The 12,664-nt window shown below is 37.8% G+C and overlaps 1 protein-coding gene across 1 annotated transcript in view; it reads right to left on the reverse strand.

Annotated features, from left to right (window-relative positions):
• USH2A (usherin) overlaps positions 1–12,664 on the reverse strand; it is a 665,032-nt gene that overhangs the window by 111,624 nt on the left and 540,744 nt on the right. Inside the window, exons 55-57 of the mRNA XM_089528326.1 lie at positions 6,632–6,739; positions 4,825–5,008; positions 2,397–2,554 (exon numbers count right to left, since the gene is read on the reverse strand). Coding sequence (XP_089384452.1) covers positions 2,397–2,554; positions 4,825–5,008; positions 6,632–6,739 — 450 coding nt within the window. The remainder of the gene's footprint in view (positions 1–2,396; positions 2,555–4,824; positions 5,009–6,631; positions 6,740–12,664) is intronic.

The following is a 12,664-nucleotide window of genomic DNA, read 5'->3' on the forward strand; positions in this document are numbered from 1 at the left end:
ACAAACAACAACAACACACATACACAGTTGTGTTCCTGTTCATTAGTGGGAATAAGAAGTAACCTTAACCATCCATTATGCTTCTTCTTCATTTCCCTTATGTATGCAGATACATCTTGAACTCATATGTATGACAATGGGAGTTACAGGATTCACTTTTCATCTCTTACAACAGGCAACAAGCACTGAAACGTTGCATCCAAAATTTAAATTCTATTACTTTTTTCAAGAGGAATAAGTTTGAAAAACACTCCTAATTTTACTTGGGAATATTTGCATAGGCTTGAAATTACACATGAAAATGAGACGTTTCATATGCTAAGGTGCAAATACAAGGCTTTGCAAGTGAGTCATATCGTATTTGCTCATCTTATTAATTTCTAAGCCAAGTTGTTCACTTTCTTTCCACAATAACATCCTTATTCCATAGGTATGTAAAGCTTCACTCCCCCCTCCACATTCTCACATACACAAACAAATATCATTTCCCTCCCCTCACAAATGGGCAAGAATGCAAGAGTGTATTTTTCAAGGACCTTTCATACATTGAGACTCTTTTGTGAACAATTGTCCCCAGAAAAAGTTTGAGTTTTGTGCAAAATCAACATTCTGCAGAGAAAACAGAGTATTTTCTGTGTACAACGAAGCAATATGCAAAATATGCATTTTTGTGTGTTTTCCACAAAGTTTCATGTTGCAGAGCAAAACATACTTTGTACAGTGCTTTCCCAGTCCCAAAGTATAACAAATATCTTCCAGCTGTTTGCTATTGTTTTGAGGTGGTGCATTGATGTTCTGAGACACCCCTTCTCACTGAGGATGAGAAAATTTGCATTTTTTTACATACCTATTGTATCCCAATGTGGGTAACAACATATGCGTTTTCCTGTAAATAAAAATGCCAATCACTTCTACAAACATTAATGACATGCATGAATACATGGACTGTCCTATATAAAAACTGTCTCCCTATATCAAAATAAGGTGGATATAGTCCACAGATCTATGTCCAGAACCTATAAGAAGGTCCTAAAACCTATTTATGATAGTGAATATTCAAAGCATCCACTGAAACTTGTTATCAAAAGACACTTTCCACAGAAATCAGCTGTAGATTATAAGTCAAATTCTTCTTCCTTCCTTCTGGTTTCTAAATCCTTCAAGGCTGTGGGGGTAGGGGGAGTTTAATTTAAGATTTTAATCTTTTTCCTACATTATAGCATTTCTATAATGGATTTTGTGCTTCTGAAAACTAAAAGATTGACAGCTCAGGATATTATAGATCTATTAACCATTGGTTCAATGGGCATCACTGGAATATTTACTATTCCTAGCATGATGGCAAATATTTATAGGTGCGTTTAGATCTGATGCTTTTATATCCTTTAGCTCAGCTTTGACTGTGCTGCAAGGTGTGAATATTTTTTAAAATATTAGGAAGGTTTGAATAGAAAAATTATTGAGCCATACATATCAATATATCTGAATATATCTAACTTAAAGAAGTTATCTAGATACAAAATCAGACCCTTTGCAATAAAATAACCACACTAAATATATCTGTGGGGCCTGAATTTCTGTATGAAACAAATTATTTGCTACAGTATACCTTAATATGAATAATTGCACACATTTAGCAGAAGTTGTGGACAATTGTTTTGATCAGGGCTGGATGAAACTCTGATATGAAACAGTTTATATGATCCATCTATGTTAAGGGACATCTGTAGAAATAAAAATAATTAGCTGCAAGATTATTGGATTTTCTTATTTGTTTGTGAGGGATAGCTACAAGAAATTGGGATACGTTTTGGCTGGCCTTGCTTCTTTTTGGGAGAGTAAGCAGTCCCTAAATTGGTTGAATTTACCAGGAGTTCAACACATATTGCTATTCCCTTGTATTAAAAAGTTGGGCATCACTGATTGTAACATACTGTTCCAAAGCCAAATTTAATTAATCAATTAATTGGACATAGGGTAGAGAAGGGTGCTAGTACAAGTAAATGACCACCATCAAATTAAAATTCACACTTTGGCATATTATCATCTTTTCCATTTGAATGGAGCTGAGTCTATTCAATTGCTTAATTATTTCATAATTATTGTATCATCAGCTAGAGATGGCTCAAGACATTTTGGTGCCTGAGGCAGAAAATCCAAATGATGCTTCCCTCCTGCCATTATGTAATATGATAATAAACTAAGTTACTTGATGTCTTTTCATGATTACCCCCAAATCTTCCACCTTCAGCAAGATGGCTAACCTGTGTTAGCATTGAGTCAACATTCATAAAAGCTCTTTTTTGCAAATGACAAAAAAATGTGTAGGACAAAATGGATAACTGTAGCAGATAGACAACTTGTTTACTATATAGCACATAGGCAGGCATGCTTACCAGGAGGGTCCCAAGCAACAAATATGGAATATGCATCTATTGTTGTGACATTATATGGGATGGGAATTTCCTCTGGTGTGGCTAATGGTGTCTGGATGATGTATTTGTCACTTGTGTTGCTACCACCCCATGTGCTAGCTTCTAGCTGGTAAACATATCTATGAAAACACACACCAAGAAAAAACAAAAGGGGACGGGAAGAAAGAGTGGTGGGGAATAAATGTTCAATTATTTTAGTTATTTGTAACACATTTCTTTTCATTTTTAGCATTTGTTACATTCAGGATGAACAAGTGTAATGAAACATGTTGCCTGTTAGATACTAATAAAATACATCCTGCATGTCTGTATGTAACAATAGGATTTTTTTTAAAAAAGGTAAAGGTTTTCCCTCTGACATGACTCTTACAAAAGATGACTTTGTAATAATACATATGTAACAAAATATACACATATCATACAGAAGCCCTTTCATGCTGCACAAGTACAGCACTATGATTCTATTTATTTGCCATGGCTACACCCCTGGAATCTCAGAAACTATAATTTGATGAGGCATTGGAACTCTCTTGCTGAGAAGTCTAAATAGATCTCCTAAACTGCAAATTCCAGGATTCCATGGGATATTATCATGGCAGTTAAAATGGAATCATAGCACTATGTGTGAAGTGCAAAAGGCCCCAGAGAACCCAACGTTCAAGTTTGGACAGTGCTGATTGTATAGTCAAGAGTAGGCATCTGAGCCAAGTACCTACCCTTCTGGTGATCACACACAATTCAGGAACTAAAAGCATCCATTCTTTGCATATATATACATAGTGAAGCACCATATGCATCCTCTGCTTCTGAATATGTCTTTCTTTCATTCCGTTAGATACATATTTTTACAATTCAGAATTTCCACAACAAAAATATTTGCACTCATGGAAGTTCTTACCATTTTGGGGAAACAATATCCTTCCTTTCTTCTATCACGCTGCAAGGAATGATAATTACAGAAGACTATGTGTCTGCTTGTCTGTGCCATAGCTCCAAGACCATACCTAACCACATGAAATTTGTCATGGATACTGATGGGCTTTACGGATGGGCAGGAAGGGGCAGCGAGATACCACCCCTTCTGCCCCGGTTCAATGCCGTGGCAAATGCGGGCTGTGGCATCAACTGGGTCTCTGTAGAGCATAAAAAGGAGCCAGAAAAAACAGCTCTTTTTTGTGCCCACGAAGGGGTGCTATAGCTGCTGCTGCGCAGCTTGATGAAGCCCCTTTGGCTCAGCGCCATTTGGGCACTGTGCTAAAGGGGCATCATCATGGTGCATGCCATCTAAATGGGCATGCCAAGATGGTGCCTGGGCAGTGCAGTGAGGGCTTTGAGCATGGGGAAGCTCAGCCCTCACCCCACCTGCAGGCCAGCGCTTTTTGCTGATTGTAAAGGGCCCTTGTGGACTTTAAGAAGGAGCTCCTCAGTTTTTTGTTTTTTGTTTTTCCAATGTTTTTCCAATTTCTTAAATGACCTAAAAGGATTTACACTAACAAATACTCTATCAGTTTATCTCTGTATTTCCCTCCCAGAATTGTATGGGAAGAAACCATTCATCAAGTCTCCATGTTGACTCAATCAGAAAGGAAGAGTCAAGTAATTTAAAAGAAAAAAAATAACTATGAGAAAGACCCTTTATTCAAAGCAACAATGTAGGAAACACTTTATTGGATTTGTATAAAATAAGGCGTATAACTAACATTTTTTTCTTTTATTGCACACCACCATTTTTAAACATGCACAACACAGTGAGATAAGGAGATCTCAAATAGGGTGGAATTTATTTATTTATATAATTTATTTCATTTATATACCACCTTTGTCCTCACATGGGACCCAAGGTAGTTTACAAACAAAACAAAACTAGCCTTGATGGTAAATAAGTTAAATCACAAATAAACAAACTTCACCATAAAGTATAAAAATGAGGTGTGGATCCCGCAGACCTCACCAAGAGTCATAAACCTAACTGACCATTTTCCAGATTTGAAGAAGAAAGAAAAAAGGCAGAAACACCTATTATGGTCACCTATGTTTGCCTTGTGTTACCTTTTGTATGGGATGGCACATTCCTTCATCTGGAGATGTCTGCCCAACACACACATACTGTACAAAAATATTTTGTTCTAAATAGACTGCTTCCTACAAAAGAATGTTGTTTTGCATATATATTTTTGTACAAACAGCATGTCAAAGAAATACATACAAATAATCTACACTTACACGCATACAGGTTACTAACAGGATCCCTGTCACTAACAGGATGTCCTAAGTGATTATTTGTATGCTTATAGGCTAAAACCTGGACTCTGCTTCAGCATTGTGGAAAGCTATGCTATATTTTAATAAACACCCTCTCATGCATATCCTATGTTTCTAACATTTTTACCTTCTGTTTGGTTGTAGGTCAGAATCAGTGAAATTGAGATTTCTTTCACCACCATTGAAAATCTCTTCTCCATTTCGAAACAATCGGTACAGAGAAATAATTCCATTGGGTTGTTCTGGTTCATCCCAATACACTTCTACAATTGTGGAACTAATTATGATATGACGAGGTTGAGACCATACCCCTGCAATTACATCAAGAACAGCACTTTAGAAATTGGCTTAGCTAGAAGCTGATATTTATACACCAGAATAATACATACCTGCACTCATATACATAAATTCATATATCTAAACTACTGTTATCTCCCTATAGATCTTGCCTAATTTTTGAGATCTTTGGAGGAAGGCTTACTCTTTGTTACACCAGTATCACAGCCATGTTTGGTGAGAACGCATGAGAGGGTCTTCTTAGTGGCTGCTCCTCAACTGTGGAATTTCACTCCCACCCCCAAAGCATAGATTTCTTTCCACTCATCTTTCACTGCCAGGCAGAGACATTTATTTGCACTGGCTTTTGAATATTAACTAGTTGCTACAGAAGGAGGGTCTAGTAATGTGGGCAAGCTGTACTCTTGTCCTCTCTATTATGTTTTAAATGCATGTAAAATATTTCAAGTAAGTGCTGTTTTTAATGGGGGAGTTTATTTCTTTGCTTTGAACTTTTTTTATTGTCATCATTAATTTTCAGCTGTATTTTGTTTTAATTTAAGTTGTGAGCCTCCTTTGGTCCCATATTGGGATAATGGTATGACATAAATAAAATAATATAAATACAGAAATAAAATGAAATAGCCCCAGTTTGTCTTTTCTGTGTAATGGGAATTATTCATGGAGAACACATGATTGTGTTGGCTGTGTGGATTTCTCCCTTTGTTCTGCTTTGCATTAATGAATGTGACGTTATAGGCTTTAATTTCCCCCTTTTTTTGTGAGTGGAGATTACTCGGACAGAAAAAGATGGCTTTGAGAAGTGCTACTGTATGAGTTACCAGCCTTAACCCCCTGCTTTATGTGAGAGACTTTGGAGTAAGCTATCATCTTAAATTTTCCAGCAGGAATCCCAGCACTTTCACAGGAGAAGAAACCCCAAGAAGACTGCCCAGGAGATTCAACAAAAGGCAAACACACTTCCATCCAGCTACTGCTGCTGTTGTTGCCACAATCTGGTTGTGATCTGCCTGTGGAACTGTGGGGAAAGATCTACCTTTGCAGATTCAGTCCCATCACTAGTTGTGGCTTAGGAGATACCACATTATCATAGGATAAAGCCATGGAATGTGGCTCCATTGTGGTACTGAAGAAAGAGAAGCTTAGTATCTCACTAAAGAGATGTTTCACATCAATAAAGAAGTGACACGTCCACTCAATTAACTTTGGCAAGATATTCATTCTAGTTACAGCCCCTTGACTCACATTCCACTGTCAAAAAGCTTTTTTCTATAAAAGTAAAGAATTAATTGAACTGTCTCTTACGCATCCAACTAATTTCTGACTCTAATTTTTTTTCCTGCATAGATACACTGCTACCTCTGATAGTCCTGGACCATCTATCACTGAAATATCCTATGGGGACACAGCACATCAAAATGGACATAGCACATCAAAAGAGACATGCATACAATTTCAGAGATTCGTCATTTTCCATGCAAAAGATGTGTAAATCTGGGAATCTAGGAATGGGTTCTTCTGATATGACCACATGAAACCAGAAAGCAACAAATTCAAAGAATACTGCCAACAATCAGCAATATATATAACAAGTAGAATGGTACAAGCTATAAAGAGGTCAGTACATTTCTCTTTACCTTGAGGAGAAGCTTGCAATGTTCTACTTGAACTTGCCTGACTGGAAGTACATCCAACAAATGTACATGCTGCAAGTGTGAAGCTGTAGTTTCTGTGAGGGTGAAGACCTACATTATACAAAACAGATTAAAATTAAGTCTTGAAATATTCTGAGGAACATCTAGAAGAAAAGCACAATTCTAGAAGAAATAGAACATTTGTTGACAAATGAGGAAGAGGAGCAGGATCTGCCATGCACACCATGCCCATCCTCCTTGCCCTTGATGGGCTAGCCATGACCCCAAAGTCTGCACTTGGTGAGTAGTGGTGCCTTGGAGGCAGGGGAGGGATTCTCTGAAGCTCAACACACACACACCTTTGTGTTTCAAGACACCATTCAAACTGCTAGTGAAACCTATATAACTCAGCTCCAGGTTATCTGAAGGACTGTATCTCCCCATAAGATCAGATCTCGGTTCTGGGATCATCAGAAAAGGCCCTTCTCTCATTCTCATCACCTTCAGAGAGACACTGAGTGGGGATAACTGATGAGCCCTTTCAGTGACTACCTCTAGGCTCTGACGCTTTCTTATTTAGATGGCTAATTTGTCCCTCCTTGCTGTTCTGCTGGTGATCAAATACCTTTTTTCTTTGATAAGCTTTAGCTTCAATTGTACTGGTTCTTTAAAATACTTCTAATAGTATATTGTAAGCTGTTTAATAATTTAATTTCTTTTAAAAACTATATTGTACCACTTTTTAGTTTGGTTTAGTCCACAGAGAGGTAAAGTTAATAGCTCTCTTCGCCCAGTTTGTTTTCTAGCTATATGCATTGAAAGACATTCTGCCTCTAAACATAGAAACTTTATTTTGTGGTAATGAACAGCCACCAATAGCCTCACCATTGCTACATTTGCAAAGTCCCCTTTTAAAACCATGCCAGTCACCATTATCATACCTTACTGGCCCTGAATTCAAGAAGTTGGCCATATTTTGTAATTGCATAAAGACACACAGCATCCATTTCCACCAACAAGCTTTTAAACAGAATATGCTACTGTATTGTACGCTCATTAAACGCACCCTGGGATCCAGACCAAAATACAGCCTCTTTGCCTAGTCAACTCTTCTTCCATTTCTATACCTTTAATTTACAGCCACCTCCTATGGATTTTCCTTAACATTTCTCTACCGCAAAACATTTAAAGGCTCAATGGAACCTTTGAACATGGTTTATAAATATGTATTCCTTCTAATATATAAGTTTTGAAAAGCAGTATCAAGAAGTGGGGAAAGACACTGGATTCTCTTTTATTGTAAGCTCAGGAACTGCTATTAGACTTCTGTTCACAGTTTGTATTTTTTCCTCTAATCTTTCTTGTCCTTGTCAGTGATGGGCCCCAGCTTTCTTATCTCTGCTTGCCTATCCTTGGCAAAATGTTTTCATTAAACTAGCATTGTACCTGCTTTAAGGGGGGAAAAACAATGCAATTCTATGACAAGAAAAGAGAGAGAGAGAAAAGCTTTAGGTTTGAACCGTTTGTCTAAAGCCGATTAGATGACAACTTCATTGTTGTTGCCTCTTTTTTTTTAATGGTCATACATACACAGGAGCAATACACAAGAGACCCATCTGAAAGGAAAAACAATGAATGAATGACACCCAAGGCTTCAAGCCATGTGCAAATTGAACAGGATGAGAAGCACTAGAAAATAAAGAGATGAGTCAGAGAAACAGCTTGGACTCTAACCTAATCATGAACTGGAAGAGAAGCTAAAAAAAACCTCCGACCCGCTGTGTGTAAACTTAGCACAAAGGCAAGAGGGTTAAAACAGCACTTGCAGGATAGGGAGGCAGAGGCATGGATGTGAGCCAAATAGTCAACAACATTTCATGATAGGAAAGATTACTGCAGCAACAGATTACTTTAATTCCCCTAAAGGGAGTTATGTTTATTCGCTTTTAAAAGAAATATTTATTATGAAGCAAGATTCATTTACACCTATGAACTACATAGAGAGAAAAATAGGCGAGGAACAAAAAAAGAGGAGTTCCTGCACCAAATGTTTTAGAATTAAGAAAATTTATTTATCCAGCTGACAATAAGAGAGTGACAGTTATGGAGAGAGATACAAAGTACTACATGCTTTATAAAAAGCAGTGCTTATATGCAATCTTCAATAAATGCAATATTGTAATTTGGGCTGTAGGAATTTCTCCTGGGAAATTTTATTAGTTTTGTCTAAAATCTTATAGCTTTCCATGAATTTATTCAGCCATTTCAATCCAGAGGGAGTCCTTAAGTGGCTTTTAATTCCGTGTTAGGAATGTGACAGTAATTTCAGAAGTGTAGGATACCCCTGAGAAATTTCAGATCTTGTTGAAATTCTCCTCTCAAAGTTCCTAAAATATGTAGCATTTTCCTTTGATCAAAATTCAATGGTGGGTAAGAAATCTCCAGTTATCTGAATCTATTTTCTTATTAGAGGCAATTGGTTGTGATGATTAGCTGTTGTGTGCAATAGTACTGTGACTCATGGCAGCTGATGGCTTTTAAGCCTACCTCTGCATTGCAGAAACAATGCAGTCTGGCAGTGCTTTAACCTCATAGAATGCTATGGGATTCTGGAATTTGTAGTTTTATTAGATATTTAGACTTCTCTGTCATTGATTTCTGATGCCACAACAATAAACAAATTCCAGGATTCCATAGCATGAAGCCATGGTAGTCAAAGTGGAGTCAAACTGGTTTATTTCTGAAATGCAGATACAGTCCATGTCAGTGGAGCCTTAAATCCTCTCCATGTTTTAATATGAGCTTTAAAGGATCAACTCAGAATGATCAACTCAGATAGCTCATTTAAAGTTCAGACCAAACTACAGAGCAGATTCACTGTTCTACTGATACACAAGTTTGTAGCCACCAGGATGACATCCATCTATTAATATGTTTTCACAGGGATCTCGTAGCATCTTTGAGACTAACTGAAAGAAAGAAGCTGGTAACATGAGCTTTTGTAGACTTCTGTCTGCACATGGGACTTTATTTCCTTTTATTCTTCTACTAACCTTAACCTTAAAAGCCCTACATGGTTTGGATCCAAACTATTTGAAAAACTATGGGCCCGAACAAACAGGCCAAAATAAAGCTGCTTCAAGTCACTTTGGAGGTATGCTGTTCAAATGACACAGGCATCTTAAGAGGCCAGAAGCTGCACCAAACCTGCGCTTTAACGTGGCTTCTGGCCTCTTAGGACGCATGCATCATTTAAACAGCATATCTCCAAAGTGACCTGCTCTAGGATCCATTTGTTTTTTTTTTCTTTTGGCTGTCTATGGGATCCTCAGCACTCTTCTCCAGCACCACATCTCAGATTAATTGATTTTCTTCATATCATCTTTCTTAACTGTCCAGCTCTCACATCTATACATGGTAATAGGGAATACGATGGCTTGTATGATTCTAATTTTTGTGCTGAGTTGTATATCTTTGCATTTTAGAATCTTTTCTAGTTCTTTCATAGCCACCCTCCCCATTCTTAATCTTCTTCTGATTTCCTGACTACAGCCCCCATTTCTATCAAATGTTTGATCCCAGGTATGGGAATTCTTTTACTATTTCTTCTGTGTTCAAGCCTGCTCTTCTTATGATATTTTCTGCATACAAGTTAACAGATAGGATAAAAAGATGCAGCCTTGCCTGACCCATATGGTTTCTCCGTATTCTGCCTCTTTTCCTTAGTACAGATTCCTCATCAGGACTATCAGATGTGTTGGCACACTCATGTCTTTAAGAGTGTTCCATAGCTTTTCATGATCTATGCAGTGAATGGTTTTGCTATAGTCTATAAAACACATGCTGATCTTCTTTTAGAATTCTTTGTGTGTGCTTCATTAGCCATCGTTTGTTTTCAGTGTGGTCCCTAGTACTTCTTCCTTTTTAAAATCCTGCTTGTACTTCTGGGATTTCTCTCTCCACGTATGGCCAGAGTCTGTGTTGTAGGCTTTTGAGCATAATTTTGAGAATAATTGTGACCTATACAGCGATCAAAAAGGTGAGTTGTGATGTTGTAAGGTAGTGTCCTACCTTACTATTAGGCTGTCAACCACTGTTTTTCAAAATGAGAAGCAGACTTCCAATCATGCTCAGGTTTTGCTTTGTCCTGCTTTCTTTGGCTTCATTTTTAACATGTTTGGCATTCTGTGTGGCCCCAGAAACTCCCAGTGTCAAACAACTGTACCATGGACCCCCCATGGTCTGGACATGAAGGAAATAAGTTACCCCATATTTTCAAATGGGTTCAGTCTTTCAGGAGTTGCAAGTATTATTTATATATTATTTCAAAGCAAGATTCAGTGTGGTATAGTGGTTTGAGTGTTGGACTAGGACACCTGGAGACAAGGCTTTGAGTTCCTTTTCAATCATGGAAACACACTTGGTAAGTTTGAGCAAGTCACAGTCCTTCAGCCTCAGAATAAGGCAAGGGCAAACATGTTCTGAACAAATTCTGCCAAGAAAACCCCTTAATTGGTTTGCCTTAGGATCTTCGTAAGCCAGAAATGGCTTGAAGACACAAAACAATTATTTCAAAAGTTTCAAATATTGATTAATTGGTTAATTATTATTTGTAGTACCTAAATACAACAATACAATAGGTTATATTAAGATGAGCCTAAACACCCTGAAGACATCAAATCCCTTCTGATTTTCAGAACTAAGCAGTGATGGGAGACTGCCCAAGAATACTAGATGCTGTCAGTTAAATTTCCGAGGAAAGCAATGGCAAATCAAATCTGTGCCTAAGAGAACCCTATGAATATATACGTCACTATAAATTGACAGGCAACTTGTAGGAACAGGTACACACATAAAAACAATGGCCATTTAAAACCAATTTAAAAGTAGATAGGAGGAAACATCATTAACAAGCTAAGATATGCAGATGACACCATAATATTATCAGAAGACATTCGGGAATTGGAATAATTAATAAGGAAGGTCAAAGATGAAAGTGCAAAGACAGGTTTGAACATAAAGCTGAACATAAATAGCTTTAAACAGAGGCTGGATGGCCATCTGTTGGGGATGCTTTGATTTGGATTTCCTGCATGGCAGGGGGTTGGACTGGATGGCCCTTGCGGTCTCTTCCAACTCTATTCTATGATTCTATAAAGAAAACCAAAATAATGACCACAGAAAAAATACACAAATTCAATCTAGACAGCGAGGAGATTGAAATAGTTAAAGAATTCCCATATCTAGGATTAAACATTGACCAGAATGGAGACAGTAATCAAGAAATAAGAAGACTAGAAATGGGAAGGGCAGCTATGAAAGAACTGGAAAAGACATACAACTGAGCACTAAAGCACTACACTGCCGAACTCTTCCAAACCTGCAACTTGTTCTCTTGATCCAATTCCTACTCATCTTCTAATTTCTATAGCTCCCTCTTTTCTATCCTCGCTTCTCTATATCTTTAATCTCTCTCTCTCTCTCTACAGGTTCTTTCTCTACGGTCTTTAAACATGCTTTCGTTTCCCCTGTTCTGAAAAAAACCTTCTCTTGATCCCTCTTCATTGTCTAGCTATTGTCCGATTTCTATTCTTCCTTTTCTTTCTAAGGTTTTGGAACGGGTCGTTTATTCTTGCTGTGTTGAGTTTCTTGAAGCCAACTTCATTCTCAATCCCTTTTAGTCCGGTTTCCGCCCACAGCATTCTACAGAGGCAGCTCTCACTGAGATCTCGGATGATCTTTTATGAGCCAAGGCTAATGGCCTTTACTCTGTTCTCATTCTTCTTGATCTGTCTGCGGTCTTTGACACCATTCATCACAGTCTTCTAGTTGACATACTTTCTGACCTTGGGTTCTCGGACAGTGTTCTTGACTGGTTTAGATCTTATTTGTCAGATAGATCTTTTGCAGTGATCACTGGTGGTCAGACCTCGTCCTCTGTTCCCTCATTTGTTGGAGTTCCTCTGGGCTCTGTTTTCGGTCCCCTTTTGTTTTCTCTCTACACATTGTCCCTAGGTAAACTAATAAGCTCTTTTG

This window comes from Sceloporus occidentalis, unplaced genomic scaffold (assembly GCF_023333645.1).
Source record: "Sceloporus occidentalis isolate IW3139 unplaced genomic scaffold, rSceOcc1.0.p SCAF_6, whole genome shotgun sequence".
NCBI lineage: Eukaryota > Metazoa > Chordata > Lepidosauria > Squamata > Phrynosomatidae > Sceloporus > Sceloporus occidentalis.